General features: G+C 39.6%; 1 protein-coding gene across 8 annotated transcripts in view; it reads right to left on the reverse strand.

The window, feature by feature from the left end:
* Positions 1–6,507: 6,507 nt before the first annotated feature.
* The window catches only part of MAPK10 (mitogen-activated protein kinase 10), a 147,075-nt gene continuing 135,009 nt past the window's right edge, over positions 6,508–18,573 (reverse strand). For 7 of the 8 annotated variants that reach the window (XM_039710611.1, XM_039710610.1, XM_039710615.1 and 4 more), the window contains one exon: positions 6,508–14,362. In XM_039710611.1, coding sequence (XP_039566545.1) covers positions 14,220–14,362 — 143 coding nt within the window. In that variant the 3' untranslated portion in view covers positions 6,508–14,219. Of the gene's footprint in view, positions 14,368–18,573 lie in introns of all 8 variants that reach the window. The other variant, XM_039710616.1, reaches the window with a different exon arrangement.

Below are 18,573 nucleotides of genomic sequence, written 5' to 3' on the forward strand. Positions count from 1 at the left end.
CTCCTCCTGCCATGCAGAGGAATGCTGCGGAATCCACTGCCTCTCTGCAGTGCAAAACTACCACACCTGTGTTCACACAGTGGGACAATGGGTTGGCCATTCCCAGCTCTCCCTTTTTCCTTACCCTGGTGTGTATTCCTGTGTGGAGGTGTTGTAGGGGTGATCTTACTCATGGTTACAAAAGCCTAAAGCTCCAAAAACACATGTGGCATTTAACCAACTTCTGACCTTGGCTGAAGGTGAAGTTCTGATTTAGTGTTAACAGCCACTTGCCTACAGGGAGACTGTTTCCCATTAGCAGGTGTTGTTTTGTTCATTATGCTCATTAAACTTGGTATTTCCTAAAAGAGTGATGACTGAAACCAGCTGTCAGGTTGTCAGGTATTTATTCATCAGTTCAAAATGCTGAACACAGCATCAACAATCTAATTGCCTGTAGTATCAGAGCTGTTTCAACCAGCTCAACCAGTGTATCAGTTCATTTGGGTTGATTATTGCAAAAAAAAAAAGCCACTGTGGTAGATGATTTTGTTAATGCTACTGAGACAGTTGTGCTTCTCAGCAGTTAAAAAGAGTGGAGGAAAGAGAACATAAAATATCCTCTGCACTGCTGTGATCTGGAGGCAAGTGTACACCCTTATTTTAGTGCTGTGTCTAAGGGAAAAAAAAAGAAAAAGCTGTTGTGCCAAAATGTTTCCAGGGATATTTTCTCCAAACACCACACTAATTGTAATTAACTGTAATGTCATTTACTTTTCTAACTTGCCTTTGAAAATACTAAGTACTGTGATACAACTAACTCACACACATATAGCCAGATAAGAGGTAATTCCTGCTTGAAGAAACACCTGACAGAAACTCACTGCCTGAGACAGGCCTTGGTGGATCCTATTTTACAAAAAAAATGGTAAGGAAATATTTTTCATTTGGCTTGTCAAATGAATTGCACTTTTTCAGTTAGTGGCTATGTTGTTATTACTCTGACTGTTCCTCCTCTTAATGCTCTTCTGTGAAGAAAAAAAGGGAATTCTCTTGTGTGCATTTGCTGTGTTATGTACCTGTTCCCTGCACATTAGCTCTAGACCACCTCAAAGGTCAAATCAATGACAATATTAATTTCTTGCTTGGACTTGTTAGTGAAAATCATTAGCTCCTCACAGCAAAATTGTAATATTGATGCTGCAATATTTTTTTTAATTTACTTGTAAAACTTCTTGCAGGCAATGTAGCAGGAATTTGCGTGTGATTATCATTTCAAATGGCTTCTCTGACATGGTGAAATGAGAGATGTGATAATTACTGAATGCTATTATCTTTAAGAGAACTCATTTCCTGAGCTGATGGAGTAGCCCCTAGAAAATAAATGCACTACAGCATAAAACAGAAGATGAAAAGCTGTATTAGTTGGGAAGACTGGTGGTTTTTTAAATGTTTGCTCTATGTGGTAGCAGCAGGTTCAATTGTACAGATTTAAATGAAAGTTAAACCTATTACTAGTAGTCATTGGCTATCTCCACTGTTAAAGAAGTTGTTATATAAGGAATAATTATTAATTAATTAATTAATATTAGGAAAAGGTTAATCTCTATAATTTGGTGGTACTGGTGAGATCCCACCTGGAGTGCTGGGTCTGGCTTGGGAGTGCTCAGCACGGAACCTGTTGGAGTGAGTCCAGGGGAGGCCATGGATGTGATGTGAGAGCTGGAGCAGCCCTCCTGTGGAGACAGGCTGAGAGAGCTGGGACTGTTCAGCCTGGAGAAGAGAAGGCTCTGGGGAGACCTTAGAGCCCCTGCCAGTACCGAAAGAGGCCTACAAAAGAGCTGGAGGGGACTTTTTACAAGGTGGTACAGGGACAGGACAAGGGGGAGTGGCTTTGAACTGAAAGAAGGTGGGTTTAGATTTGATATTGGGAAGAAATTCTTTATTGTGGGGGTGATGAGGCACGGACACAAATTGCAGTGCCAGAAAATGCCTTTGAGTTAAAGTGAACATAAAAACAAACAAGAAAACAAAAAGAGCATAGATTTGAAAATAACTAATCACAAAGGAATTTCCCAAAATGGCAGTGTTGTCCAGCTGTCCTGAGCTGTCTAAAGGGAAGAGGAATATGCTAACATAAGTTGTCTATTTGGATGTAGCTTTGCATGATCTGTTGGAAGAAGTTTCCTCTACATAATTTCTAGTTGATCACAGACCAGAGAGTTAAAAATGCATAAAAGGTAATTGTCTGAATTCTTTTTGGCCTCTTACTTTCAGGACTCCAAATAGTTTTGAAGAGACTGAGGGTGCCTAAATCTACCCTCACCCCAAACAGGTTTAAGCATCACTCTCTCCTACCTTTCAGTTCTGCTCACTTGATCATCTTTCTTGTTACACCCTGTGCTACAGGGAGCCCTTTACACTCAACTGTACAGAAAAACTATTGGAAAAGGAAGAAAAAAATTAAAAAAACATACTGAAAAAGTAGAATTATGCATTGCCCCTAAACCTGGAGCATCTAAGAAATGTTCCAGACCATTAAGCCCATGATGGACTGTGCAGGGTCCGTCTGGCTGGAGAAGAAACCCAATGAGCAGATGATTTATAGGCTAAAGAGCTCACTGAAGTTGCCCTTGCTGGGCCTTGAGCACGATTGTGCCTTTAGGTGTCACTGTTCACCTGCAGCGTGCGTTCCCCTCGCTGAAGGAGCTGTGTCTGTGTCACTCCAGCCGATTGAAGAAAAATTCCAAGGCTGCTCTGTTGCTACAGCTCTGCAATACCACATTCAGAGGAGCAAGGTGAGTCCAACATTAACCTGAGGTGAGGGATCTGATTTAACACAGAGCTGGGACAACCAAGCTTCCTTCTGTAACATTGCACATTCTGATTTTTTAATTTATTTCTCCCTCCCCAGTTGCTGGATGCTCCTGTAAATTGGTTGCAAGAGAGTACAAACTTGATGTACAGTCACAGTGCTGCTAGATTTAGTGTCACACAACAGTGGCAGTAAATTTTTTGCAGCACATGTGTGTGTGATAACTGCTTAGAAATCCAACATTAAAAGTGATTGACGGCTTGGTCATCCTGTCAATTTGCTCATGCTCGTAATTATGGCCAAGAAGGGAAATTAAAACAGCCTTCATGTATTTCAGAAATCATATGACAACATTGGCAGATAAATTATTTTAGCAATGCATGCTGTAATTTGTTGTGTCCACTAACCCTCTCTTGTGCTTGTGACAAAATGTCAGAAAGCTAAAACTGATGACTGCAACTGTGCTGAAACCTGACCAGCATCATCCCACTGACCCACCTGCAGTCAGCAGTGTGGTATTTTGTTGCAGTGTTGTTCAAGATGTTACTTTTCTCCTTTCTGACTAAAAACATGGGAGTTCTGCATTTTGCCAAAAATTAGTGATTTTCTTTGTGTAGAGAATCAGAATAATCCTTCAACTAACTGGCATTCCAGAAAGCCATCCACTAAAACCCTCAGAGTACCCCTGCTTTGAGAACACAGGTGTACCTTCTGGTTTGTTACATGGCATTAGGATTTTGAAAACAAATTTGGACAATGTTCTGACTGCTTGGAACTCTGAAATCAGAGATTCAGACATTAGGTTTGATTCCTGGACTGTTTCTCATAATGCTTTTTGATTTTAAAACCAGAGCTTCATCCTTTAGTTCACCCAGTGACATGCTGGACCCTACAGTACTTCCAATTTTACTAAAGTGAGCTTTTGTTTAATACTCTGAATTTATCTGTATTCAAATCCTGTTAAGTCTGAATTGAGGCTAACATTAAGAAAGAGTCTGCATTCCTCCTGAACATCCATATCCACAAGTCTTTCCTTGAAAGGCAAACTACTCTCTGAAAAACAAATGTGGGGTAGGCACATTTAACAGCACCCTGTGGTGAGATACCTCCAGAATTTTCACTATTAGGGCACCTTGGATAGTTATTAATTTTAAAAAATATAAGAAAGCAAAAAAATTAACATTTATTCTAGCTGTGATTTAGTGTGCTGATTATACACTTAAAACATATCCTTTTCCTTCTAAGATAATGCAACTGAACTGAAAAGATAAGATTATTCCAAGAGCAGGGATATTGTCTAGAGAATGCAGAGGACAAACCCATCAAAGCATAAGCATAAATGTATCTTCCAAGACAAAAAAATCCAGAAGCAATCTTTCTGAACATTTGTTGATGGCAAATCAAGACTCAAAGACATTTTTATAGGATCTGCCATTAACTTGTTAATCAGTATCAGCTTAATCTGTTAATATCAGACATGTGTCTACCTAGCTGGCATCAACAGCAGAAAGGGGTCTTTGTTTTTTACCTCATCTACAACTTAAGCCATTACCTGTTCTGGAAAAACAGAAAGGTTATTTTGTTGCCTTGGCTGCTTCTTTGTAATTTCTTCCTCATGGGTTTGTAAGCATCAAAAATAATTTCCCTTATTTTCCACTGGCAGATGTGGAATAGAGTAGGGAATAACTTCACACATTTTAAATTTAGCCTGGAGGAACATTAAATGCCCCCATTGTTAGTACCAGGCTTACAATGCAAGAAAGGCTAAAATCTCCCAGACAGCAACAATCAACCATTCCCCATAATGGGACTTACTTAACAAAAGCCCCAGTCAATCCATTAAATAGACATATTCAGAAAGGGAGATATTTTATCCAGGACCCTAATTCCTGGATAAAATTTTGTATGTAAATGCTCCTGGAATGGGGCAGAACATCATATGGAAGCATCAGGAGACAAACAACGCTTCTTCCCAGCAGTCAATTTCAAAATACAACAATTACATTAGGAAATTTGAATTAATTTACCAGCTAAACCTTCTCCCTGGCTTCTTCCTCTGTACAGGAAATCATGTTTTCTTGGAGGCCAAGCAGTTTTGCAATTCAGGCTCTAAGCTATGCCATGAACAGAGAGGCTGGGACAGTGTTGGAGACGTACAGGAGTCTGTGTGTGTGTGTACTGAAGAGAGTCCCAGCCACAAAGCAGAGGATGGAGAACCATTGCTTTCCAAGCACCAGCACACAGAAACAATAAAAACTGAACAGCCTTCAGCAGAGGACTCCACAGGAGAAGCAAAACTCCACCTCTGCCACCAAACCCGTGGCAGACATCAGCAAGTTTGCCACGTGCACACCACACTGTCCCGCTTACCGTGAGGGCGCCATGGGCTGGTCTCGGTGCACCCAGAGAGGCCTCCCAGCCCCGCGATAAATAAATGTCCATCAGCCGGAGCACAGGGCTGGTCACTGACCTTCATCCCCTCGGTTTGCCCCAAGCAGAGGGCTCGGGGGGTTTAACAGAGGCGCTTTGATCTCCTTCCCCACAGAGGGCTCCATGGAACTGCCACAGGCCCCGCTGCGGCGAGCTCGGGCCAGCACACGGGCTGTGGGGAGCTAATCACACCCACAGCTTCAGAGCTCCAGCGTGCATAAATCACTGAAATGTGGCCATAAAAGCTGTGTCTCCCGAAAAGGGCAAACCTCTCAAAAAAAAATAAATAATGACCCTTCAATTTTTTCAGAAAGTACCCAGTAAAACAAAAAAGACGGTCCCTATATAAAATGGGCCCTCCCCATTTTGCAGCAAGAATCATAAATCCAATATTCCCCAGCCACTGCAAATTAGAGATTTCTATTAGATTGTGTAGGTTGGCCAGTCTCTGCACATAGGCACTGGAGAAGAACAGCAAGTCAAAATGAGTAGTACTGTGCACAATAGGCTTGAAAAAACATTCAAGTACCAACAGCTATAAGAATTTCTTTCCTTATGGTTCTTACAAGGAGCTTTAATTCATCCTTTTCTGCAGCTCCTGCCTTCATATTGTTGTGGCAGAAAGCTGTTGGGGATTTTAATTTTCATCTCTATACGTGATAAATCCAAATATAAAAATGGTTTGACTTCCTTGGAAATGTTCTGGACATAGCCAGCTTGTGCAAGAATTGAAAAATCAGCAATCTTTTCCAAATGATAGCATCTCTTTCCTATTTGTTTTTTGGGGGATTTTTTTTTTTTTTTTTTTTTCATCTAGAATGAAGTGTGTTCAAATTTGTGAAAAATCAGTCTCCAAACAGTAACTGCAATTGGTATGGGGGTTTTGGGGATTGGTTTTTGGTTTGTTTTTCTTCTGGGCTTCTTGTTGTTGGCTTGATTTTTGTTTACATTTTTTAATTGGGGAAGAGCTGGGAGAGTGGCTAGGTTTTACTTGGCAGATTTTCTTCATTCTAACCAGTCATGTCAGAACTACATTTCCTCCACCCCCTCCAATATTCCTAGGCAGTTAGCCAGAGGAATAGACTCCAAAGCTACTCAAAGAAAAAATGTCTCAGTCTCATATGCCTTAAGATACCTTTACATTTCTGTAGTACTATAGATGCTTCTTAAATAAAGCCCACCCAAAGCAGCACTGAATTCAGTAATCCTGGCAACGTCCGTGTGTTTACTGGTTTATCTGGGTCCCCTAGAAAGGGCTGAAGGAAAAGAAAAAAGATGCCAGGAGAGCTGTAGGAGAATTCTTTCCACCTTCTTCATTGATACCCTTCATGCCATTCAAATAGACTCCGGAATACACTACTTTAATTAGCAAAGCTTGTTTTAAAGTAAACAACACAAACACTCCTTATAGGACAGTCACAGTCTCCCCTGCTAGATATACAGGCTTTTTGGCAAGATCACATTCAAACAGCATGAAATTCACCCATGGGCACGGTCCCGAGAAGGCCCTTGCACCTCTTTAACTTCCATTTAGCTGCTCTGGATAGGAGCGAGTGGTTTGTGGGATAAGGACAGCTTTCCTCCAAAAAAAAAGATGGTCCAAATCCACATCTGTAAAGATCATCAGTTTTACCACTATAAGGTCATAAAGGTGTGATATAGGCGTCATGCATAGAGTACATACCATAATTGTTTGAGTCCTGTCCCCAAGTGACTTTGAGTCCCCGTGAAAGTACAACGCACAACGCGCCCGCAATGGAACCCGTGGTGGCTGTCTCTGCTGCGTTGTGCTCTTTCCTGGGAACACTGCAAAGTCATTCAACAGACAGGAGTCAGGACAGCAGTGAGAAGAGTATCCTCATGAGGAAGCTCTGACAGGATTCCTTTTGGTACAAATGGGAGAACATGAGAGTCCCGTCTTCAGTCAGTAATTGCTAAACAAACAGAAATTGGAAATCATTGATGCGACATTGACCCATAAAACACTGATCACTGAGGCCCTGTTCTCCCCTGTGCCACACACAGGGAACAACAGATGCTCCAAGTAAACAGGGTAAGAACAAAACAGTATGGAAATAATGTGGTTCCTTAACAAATGTCTTACTGTAGCCCATTTATGCTGACTGACACAGGTTGTTCTTTTCAGTTATAACTGTGCAACAAAATCAGACATGTCTCATCTTCCAGTCTTGATACTGAGCTGTTGCTGATTTTCTTTTGTTGGTCAAGTTAATTTTTCTCTTATTTTTCTTTTTTTTTCCTTTTTCTTTTTTTTTGGTTTTTTTTTGCTTTTTTTTGTTTACATCTACGTTTATCAACACTGATACATTACAGATCTTGTTAGTTATACTTTGAAGTCTGATCATGCAGAACTACAGGCAGGTGCAACTTAGATCTTATTACAGGATGGACATGGCAAGGTGAACAGTTGTTTTTGCTAGTTAAGATCTGGAGCTTTGTTACTGTTGTGGCTTAATGTATACTGGCCATAAGTCCCACTTACCCAATTTACTAAATATACATGATTCTATATGTACACTGAAACTTCCAGCACCCTCCTTTATCACCATTTGACTGACTCAGGAGAAGGTCAGAGGTCAACCATATTTAGGCAAACAGCAGCCTTATTGTAAAAGTTTTTAACAGAAAGAGCGTGTCAGATTATTACATATTACTTACAGAGGAAGGAAAAAAAAATAAGTCCATACAACTATTTACATTATAAATATCTTGCTTTCCAGAAGACAAGAATGGCCCTGTTCAGTGAAAATTAGCAAAAGAGACCTGTCTGAAATGAAAAGCATGGTAAGGATACATTTATTTCCCAAATTGACTGTGTCTTCCTTCAATATGTGCTTTTCAGCTTTTCCCTCTCAGGTAAAAAGGCACCATTAGCCTCAGTTGAAGTTTTTCAACATTCTTTTGTCAAATCAAACGCTCTTTAAAACTCAAACTTGCCATAGACCAACGAGCCTGAACATGCATTAAGTTAAACATTTCACTTCTTGCAATCAATTGTTGATTAAAAAACCCCAAACCTACAACAAAAATGAAAGAAAAATCAGGCCCCACTGGCAAGTTCCGAATACACTAAGAAGCTTCCACTAAATTCCACTGGACAGGTCGGTTTTCCAGCCCATTGGTGAAGATGACACATTCACCATTCCCCTGCATACCTCAAGCATCTTTACTAATTAAGACAATTACATATTTATGTAGTATTCAAACCTACTACACAATGATTTTCTTTTTGTGTGTGTATGTTTGCGTGTGTTTGTGTGTGAAAAAGATCACCTTGAGCTTGCAATTAGTTAATGGTGTCCTTTGTAAAGTGGTGGAAGTTCAAATAAGCACAGCCATCAGATTCTTGAAGATGTGTGATTATGTTACAACTCCTCTCTTTATCTACACTGACAACTGGGATCAAGCACAAGTGGAACAGAGGTTCTAAAAATCCATATGAACACCCTCTCTTCCTTACACACACATACAGAAGTAAAGGAAAAGAAAAGCCTAAACACAAATTGAATGACTAACTCAGACTTTAAAAACAAAACTAATTGGTTCCTGCAGGTTTTCTTTCATATTGCTCTCCCTGGAAGCACAGTGTTTGTTGCAAAATACCTTTTTTGTTTGTTTGTTTTTGCATGATTGAAAATGCACAAAATTTTAAACTCTAAATAACCATGAAGGAAGAAATATAAGTAGATCTGAATATAAATAAATAGATCTGAAACTCAAATAGTTTTTGGTTCTTTGAACTACTGTGAAGCTTGCAATATATATAAGCTAGCATTGGTTACTAGAAGTTACTTTGAATTAAAATATTCCATTTTACAATAATTCCAGAATATTCAAAATGCTTTTTTAATAAAAACATTTGGGAGATTTTCTAAAAGTGACTCTCTCAGGCAGTTCTAAAAGTTACTATTAGCATGTTTTTCATGAGAAAATAAATTGGCGGAAAAGAAATCACTGGCGCTCACTGACAAATTTAGAATACAATCCAAATCAGTTAAGTAGTACTACTTTGGGAAATTCCCTAAAGGCACTGCATCAGGTCTAATTTCTTCAGTATTGTTATCCCAGAATTAGAAAGTAAAGCAATATCTATGAAGATAAAGGAATATATATGAACCAAATTGCTTATAAATTTGGAAAAGTGACATAGTGACTTGATCATCTGTCTCATGTAACATTCAGAAGCCAATGCTGTGCAGGAACTGGTGATTTCCAGAGGAAAACCAGCAGTGCATTAGGGCTTAGAAAACCTGATCAGGCTTTCTGTAGCTTTGTTGTTTGGGGTTTTTTGTAGGGTTTTTGGTGGGTTTTTTGACACACTGCCATACTTGCACTCCAGTTTCAGTCTGTTTTATGTAATGCAAACTTGCTATCATTCATGAATCTATTTGTGCCATGGAATCCTAGATAGCAGGGGGGAACATCAACCACAATACAAGTCGCATAAATCACAGTGATCAACTCAAATATCTGAACTCTCTGAAGATATATTGTAATGGAATACAGTCAAAGCTCACAAAACCCTATAGCAGCTACCAAGTCAGTAGCTGAAGACTGTTTTCAAAAATTACCAAAAATTTTGGATTGAAAACATACATAAGCTTACATCAACTTGTAATAAATCAATGCCTCCTCCTTGTTTAAACTCAGCAGTGAGAAAGAAAATGGTGGGATGGCCTTTTAAGAACTGTTCTGACTTCTTCCTTTTTTTTTCCCTCATACTATCCCAAAGTTCTCCATCTGGAAAAAAAGCAAGGATGTTTTGCAGCAACTTTCCTCTCTACCATCTCAATGCAGCTAGTGGTCTGAGCAGTTGCAGACAGATAATGCTTGTGCCATTTTCGTCGCCCTGCTGATGCCTACATACGTGTCTTAGGTGAGCCACTTGGGACAGAATTGCCTTGGGCATTAAGGCACTTATGACACCAAGAGGCTCTGAGGCATATTTTCAGAAATGCCAAGGTGTCCAGCTGCCATTCAGGATGATGTAAGTTATGCCACGTCTGGCACAGGCTCACTGATTGCCCCTAATGATGCCTAAATACCTTGGAATATCTGTCACAGATCTTTGGCTTTCCAATTTCCTTCATTTCTGCAGTGGTGGCAATGATGCTTACAACTGCAAACCTCAGAGAATTAAGTGAAAATTGTTGCCAAAGTACTCCATTTAGTAATGTGTGATGCAGAAGTAGGTTTAAAAGATCAATGGCAAAATTAAGGAAACAATCTATCATTATCAAGCTGAATAAAATTTTGGAATAATGGGGAACAGACTTTAAGAGGATGATACCAAAACTTCTAGAATCAGAAAAAAAAAAGTGTTTTCCCTCAAAGCATCCTCAGAACATCATCACTAGTATCCTTTATTCAAGAGTACATTGTCACTGTCATATTTTCTGGAAAAATCCCTTGCCCAGGACTTCTGTCCTGGGAAACTGAGAAGCCTCAGAGAAAAAGGAAAACAATAATTATCTCATTTTCTTCTCCTGTGTTTTGCTGCTTTGGCATGTAGTTTGGAGATTGTTTATGCAACATGTGAATTGTTTTTACTTATTGGCCAATCAGGGGCCAAGCTGTGTCGAACTCGGAAGAGAGAGTAATGAGTTTTCAGTAGTATCTTTCAGCCTTCTGTCTGTATCCTTTCTGTATTCTTTAGTATAGTTTTATATAGTTTTAGCATAGCATTCTTTAATATAATAATAAAATAATAAATTAGCCTTCTAAGAACATGGAGTCAGATTCATAAGTTCCTTCCTTCATAGGGGTTCCAGAAAATACAAGAGTACATGTGTTATTGTAAGGTATCAGCTGACAGCACCAAATTCTGGGCACAAAGCAAAATGAAGGATGCTATTTCTGTTACTTCAGTTTGGACATACTCGGACCAGAACTTTAAAGAACTAATGCTTTCCTTCATTGATGGCTTTCTTTTCTAGTGTCCAATGTGGACAGCTCCAAGTCTCCTTCCCCAGACAGAGCTTCTCATGAAGGAGACTGATTTGAGGACAAAAAGAGATGCAGTAATTCTTTCAGGCCCCATTTCAGCAAGGCACTTAAGCACATGCTGATGTCGATCACTGCTGAGCAAAGGACAAAAGCACACGCTAGTTAATATTTGTAAGCATCCTACAGTCTCCATGAGATGTCTGAACAAGCCCTGGTGCTTAGCAGAATCAGGGAATAAAGCTGATTAAGTAGCTCCTGTGTTGTGAGTCCATTCAGCTCTGACCTAAGGACACCTGCTCTGGTGACTGCTTCTCCACCCTGCACTCATGAACCCAAACAGGACTGAATTATACCATGGGACTAAGAGCACAGATTTGCCTTCAAGAGATGAAATGTGGGAGGTCTACAAGTCCTCTTTATCTACAAGTCCTCCATTTATCTACTATAAATGGCTTCTCTGCTGTTGCCTATGCCACATCTCCATAACACCACTGGCAATGAATGGGGATTACTCCAAGTTTCTACAGTCTACACTGGTGATATTTTTGCAGTTTTGCCTCAATGAGACTCAGTTTAGCTTTGCTTAAATAACACACCCAAATGGTGCACACTAAGGAATGTAAAGTAGATACTAGTTACCTGAATATTATTAATATGTATCTATGGTGAATTAAATCTGGAGGTGATATATTTAATTATTGCTAAGAAGTCACCCTTGGTGTTATTGCCTACATACCTACAGAGCTTTGCTGTTAACCTTTCAATACTTTTATGATCATTGTCTTTGGAGTGAGAGTTACATCACTCAATAATCACCTGATGTTTCATGGCTTAAGAGAGAATATTGCTAAATATATTTAGCAGTAGTAAATTATTGCTTTTAAAATTACTGCTCTGAGTTTTAGAACATTAACAACCTAATTTTATTCTCCAAAAAAAATTTGATAAAAATCTACCAAAAATATAACCAGGGAAAGACTCCCACTTCTTACAGCAATTGTAATACAGCTCAGATCTACCAAGTCTGATTTTATTTTTTATCCTCATCATTTTTATCTCCCCTCCTCCCCACCCTGGAGAGATTTTTTTTTCTTCCCTTTCTTCCCTTTGAAAAAAACTGACTTGATATTATTTTTTTTCCTACCACAGAATGGCAGGTTTGTAAGCCACCCAATGGAACAGTCCTATTTTGGTAGAGTTTTGAAAATGGAAGAATTAGTGAATTTAAAATATCCACTAACATAGTCTAAACAGTTTCTCTCTCTGGCATTTGGAAAAGCATTAGAGAAGGATTTAGCTCATTTCAGTTTACATGGCACACATTGGTAAAAGGACAGATGACTTGGATTTTAGTTAATTTCCAACTCAGATAATGATGACCTCGCAGTGGAAAATACCAATTGCTGTTTTGGCTGGAAAAAATATTCAATGGTTCTGAAATTCTGTGTGGAATTTTGTCATTCTCTACTAAAACCACTTGCTGTTACTTACCACGGGAAATCCTCTGCTTTATTACCTGGCAAATTTAATTTGATATTCAGTCACTGTTGGGTTCTTCAGAACTTGTCCAAACTGCCCAAGACCCCTGGCTGTGACCCTTCCAGGCCAGCTCATGAGCTGATTGATAACTTTGGCTGTTGGAATGTAGGAAAACTAGACCCATGCACTCTGTGCTTCTTTTCTGTGTAACACAGATGCTAAAACTTCCTGGGGAGTCCACTTTTTTGTCATGAGGAAATGAAGAGCCAAAAGCACCCAGAGAATGCCTGTTCTCTGAGTAGCAGAAGTGCCTGCAAGGGAATGATGGAAAGGGAAAACAACCTCTGAGCTGCAAACACACACTGAGAGGGAGTGGGCTGCAAATATCCTTTCTCTAGCTAACCTAATAAAGATCTAGACATAAAATAAAAACAAGTTGGTGTATGTCCTTTTGATCATAGTCTGCTTATTCCCCAACCCTGTCATACCCTCTAATTTACAAACATACATGTACTTCAAAATAGCAAGCCTATCTATGCCCTATGATGATAACTCACTCAACATTGACAGAAAAAGTTGCTTACTGATACCTTTCTGGGCTTAGACATGCAGAAAACCCCTTCATTCTTGTTCCCTGTAACTTGCAAAGATACATGTGCTTCCTTCTAACCCAGTCTTGGCGTATCTGCTCTAAAAATCAGAACAACAAGTCTTAACATTCACAAACTAGCATTTTTTCTATGAAGCTCTGTGGCTTCTTCTTTCAACAAAACTGGTTATTATTTCAAAATATATATACAACTCTCAGCAGAAATTTGGTGCTACATCTTCAAGTGTCTGAGGGAGCCACAGTCCTATGTGGTTATTTACACTTCCACAAGTCCTCATATGTAACCTCATCAAGGAGCAAACAGAATGTGTACTGTAAAATCCCATGTGTGGTTAAGCAGTTCGCCTGGAATGGGCCATTTATAGTCGTGGACTGCACACTAAGTGCCTGGGCAGATGTGCAGGCACACAGCTGCATGCACTGCCAGGATTCTGTTGGCACATGTGTGTATGTGTGTGAGGAAAAATGCATGGAGATCCCTGCCTGCCTCACTGGGCAGACGGCAGAATGGACAGTGAGGGCAGACACACACTCGTATGGTGGAGCGTGGCTACTGCACACCTTGTCATGCCAGTGTGAAAAAGACAGTTGCAGGTTGCTGGTTTTGCAGCCATTCATTTTACATCTTGTGGGGAGGGGGGCAAAAAAAGGATTTCTTTCAGTTCCTTTTTTCCTTTTGCCCCCCAGTAAGCATCACTGGAAGAAGACCAAAGCAGAGCAACTATAAGTTAAATACACACTTGAGCTTAGCTGCATTACATAACTCTGTAGGAGAAGCAGGCTGAAAAGATTTTTTTTTGTTTGTTTGTTTCTTTGTTTGTTTCACTTAAATCTCTGTATTTAATTTCTCTTTCTTTTCATCTCTTAGCTCCCATCATTTTTTCCTCCTAGGTTCCATCATCCTCTGAAGAACGCTGGGTTTCGCAGGCAGGCGGCTAGTCACCTGCAACAACCGAGGGGTCCCGCAGAAGCTTCCAGGCTGCTGTCCGTGTCAGACGCCAGGGTTTGATCCGTGGACATGGATGAGATGTCGTTGACAGATGAGGATGGAGGGAGGCTCTCACTGCTGTTCACTGCTGCACCTGTGCTACGAAAACGAACACCAACGTGATTAAACCTGAAACCCCAGAAGGTGCCACGTGTTAAAGAGCAGAGTGTGCTTACCTGGTGGTACGCAGACCATTTTATCCAGTGGCAAACCTCAGCAGGAAATGGGCCGTACAAACGTTACACATTGGATAATATTAAGTATGTTACTAGGAAATTCTGTCCCTCACCAGTCTGCTTTGAAAAGTTATAGCTCATACAGTGCTTGTCACCCCACTTTGTTCTAGCCTGTCTGGTGCTCCAAAACACCCAACAGTCAGAGGCATGTCAGGATCATACAATGTGTGACCAAAACAAAAACAGACCCCACCTATTCCTCCATATTCTTCTCATAAAATCCCAGTTTTCTTAGTGGCAGTCTAATAGAGTGGGTGGGATCAAATCACCCAGTGGAAATGCAGAGTGGTTTCTTTCCTTTACTAAGGATTAGGGGACTAAGCCCAGGATTTCAGCCGTGACTGTATTTTCGTACAGCCAAGTTTACCTCACCTCTCTGAAATTATGATGGTACCAGACAATATGCAAAAAATCACTTTGACTTTATGAAATGAAGAATGAACCTTCCTGAGATTATCATTAATGCAACTGAACATTCATCACATCCCTGAATAGTAACAGAAATTATCTGTCTGATAAATTCAGACAACTGAATGACAAATATAGAGCCATGTAAACAATGTATTTATCATGTACCTATGACTGCTTAACTGTTACTGCTCATTAACCTCAGCTCAAACTAAAGTTTGCAGAGTAGCATAAAACTGTTTAATTAGGTTTCCTTTTTTCCACTGAACTTCCAGGTGATGATGTTTTTTTGCTCTCTTTATACCAAAATTAGCACTGTCTTCAGTTTGAGAGGGATACATTAATTTTCATTAAATATTCATGATAATAAAATATGTCATTTTGTATGATCTTGCATAGCTAGAAATTACAGCTAGGCAGGTGACACAGGTCTTTGTTCTGAAGATAGATGCCATTTTGTTCTTCTTTCTGAAAAGTGTGCTCAGCCAACTTTTACAGATTTTTATTTCCACCAAATGGCTAGAAATTAACATCTATTATCCAGTAAAACGACACAAATCCTATATTCCTAATACAGAGATTAAAAGTTATCTCTACAGCCTAGGCAAAGTATATGCAGTTGTGGGCAAAAGGAAAGAATTTTTGTCACTTTCTAGTTTGCAATAAAAACGTTAATTTGAGAAAACAACCCACCATACCATACCTCCAACCACTATTCTATATTCCTCAACTTTTTCTTCCCTTTATACACATCCACTGTAAATATGCACAAAACAGAGACAGATATGCTCACATTTAGAGTTCCAGATGGGAACTGCCTTCTGCTCTTCTAGTAGTACATTATGGCATCAGAACCAATTAAATTAATTTACTCTCCTGATACATTTGGAAAATAAAATAGTTAATTTTCTAAGTTGTGCAAAAAGAGCAATCTTAATGAATCTGACTGGTGACTGCAGACAGCAATCATCCATCCTCTCTGTCAGAAAATGGGTTTTTCAAAGGGTTATTTTTGTGTACAGCATCATTCAGTACCATACTGTTACTTCATGTTTACATGTTATTTAATCATGTGGCATTTTATGAAAATACTAATCAGTCAAGACAGGTGCATTTATGGGTAGTCAAAATATGACTGAATTCATTAATATTAACGACTAAACAATATATTACCTTTCTGTGTTTACCATGCTGGGCAGAAACCTGCCATTTATTCAGGGATACTGTCCTAAGCATAAGATGGAAAGAATTCCAGTAAGTTCAATCAACTTTTGATCAAACTGTTGCTATGCTACTTTCTTTGATGAATGTGAACTCAGCTAGGCAAAATAACTGAAGAAACAGCTGCAGAAACTGTTTGGTTGAAGATTTTGTTACACTCTGTCTGATTCAGCACCACTGAATTCAATAAACCCTGCTATGATTTTCTCAGCAAGTATCAGTGCAGCCCATGACTTTCTGGATATTGCATTTTTATGGCTATTCCTAGCTTTCAGCACAATTCCACATGACACAACACAGATGTGACAGCTCCTGCTGCAGCCCCAAAGCACCCAGACTCACAAAGTATCCACAGAAACAGATGAAACCATGCTAAACCTCAATGACAGAACTAAAGAGCTCAGCAGCACAAAGCAGGACTTGGGCAGCAACACTCAAATCCCAAACAAAGCTGTCCCAGACAGGAAGGAATGCTCCATTTGCTGTGCTACAGAAGTTTGCTCCTGGAGGGATGTGTGCAGGTGAGACAGTGCAAATATGACAGAGGTGCACTCAAAAGAGAAAAAGAGCCCCATTTAAGAAGTTGCTGTTTGGAAGAAAGCTTCTCACTGGCTGCAGGATTGAGGAAAAGTGCTAAAGGTTAGAAAAGGTGAGAAACAGCTCCTGGGATCAGCTCCTGGCTCTGCTATTGCCTTGACAGCTTCTCTTTTAGAGCACACATCAGCTTGTGTGCTGTGAAGAAGGGATTCCTTCCTGACAGGGCTCCTGGGAAGTGCTATTAAATAGCACCAATGGAAGTGCCTCTGAGACTTCAACCATGAAGTGATACAGATTTGGGGGTAAAAAAACTGAAAGGAGAACTGCAGCTTTTGCAGTTTCCAAAAAAGCCTGGTGTCTGTGTGGGGGATCTGTTCAGCCTCTCATAGATTGTGTAAATAGCAGCTCCTGGTACTGAGTGTCTGTCTCAGTCCTTGGCAAGTCCATCAGCTGCTTAATTTAGAGTCTGCACATGACAGAAGAGGTATCCTGCTAGTAAAGTGTCCAGTAGTTCCTGGGTGATGGCAATTCAGACAGCAAGTAAAAGGCGGGAAGCGAAGAATAAAACATCCGTTTTCACCTAGAAAGGGAATGCTAAAAATAAGCTGCACTACAATCTCTGCTATTTACTATACTCTGTACCCAGAAAGGACAAGAGAGTTGAAAATGTTATGTGTGAAAGTACAGCTAGATAGTGAAGGCTAGGGAAGAGTGTGAGAGAAGGTTAGATAGTATGGACAGAACTCAAGTTTAATTCTAAATAATCTACAGCTTTGTATTAAACTTTTTTTTTTTAAATGCTGCTGTTTGATAATAACAAAACCACTCTTTTTGGACAGGCAGAAATAGCCTCTGCAGGGAACAACTATTGATTTTGATTTTTTTGACACTGTTGATTTTGTTCACTGAACATATGCATGAGGGGCAGCTACTTGAGTTTCCAAGCTGATATGTTGTACTAACTAATTCTTCACAGAAAAGAGATTGACATCCTGATACACAGGCACTCTAAGTGGCTCTGTCAATGAGCAATTATTATCCCTCGTGCTGTCAGCTTCAGCAGTCTCCCCCAAAACTCTTATCAAGTAATCATGGAAACTAAGCTCCAGCTTGCATGTCATGATTATTGATAGAGCATTAAATCTCAGCTTTCTGAATTCTTTCCAAGAACACCAACCAATGAGTAGAGTCTCTCTCATTTTCCTTATGCTCAAAACTGGTGTTTTATCTCTTTCTTCCATTATTTTATTCAGCTGAAAATTTAAGTCAGGCACATAAAGTGAAGAAAAAAGGAAATCTACTGTTTCATGAAACAGCCTCATCTGAGAGCAGTTTTAAATATTTTCTGAACTTGTTGGTGCCTAACATTCAAAAACCAGTTAAAGGGAAACAGCAGAATAAATGCTAGGTAAAAAATGACAATTCTGTACGTCTGAAAATGTTTTACATAAACAATAAAGACGTTCCACACAGCAAAACCAGAATATAAAATTGATAAAGAAATTCCTGGGTAGTTAATTCCTGAAACAAGCAATTTCAGTGTTTCTTGATCACAAATCAACCTGCAGCCATAATTCTGCAAGGGAGAAAAATTTAAGGACGAGGATTTATCAGATAATTTTAGAGCCCCAGATTTCTTTTCTGTGGTGGCACCATAGTTAGGTAAATTAAATCTGCAAGTTCTGTTCTTTGCTACTTGGCAAGAACACAGTGGACTGTTTCCAGTATATTACTTCATCCATGTCAAAATCCAGGTGCAGGGCTTGTGCTCCAACATCACCACCCAGCATTTTATTAACTCCCTCCATTAGTGCCATGTTTTCCCTTGTCCTGTCAATTAGTAGTGATGCATTCTTGTTCTAACATTATCTTGGCTCAGCAGCAAGTGAAAAATGAGAGTGCA

Source organism: Passer montanus, unplaced genomic scaffold (assembly GCF_014805655.1).
Source record: "Passer montanus isolate IOZ18808 unplaced genomic scaffold, ASM1480565v1 scaffold23, whole genome shotgun sequence".
NCBI lineage: Eukaryota > Metazoa > Chordata > Aves > Passeriformes > Passeridae > Passer > Passer montanus.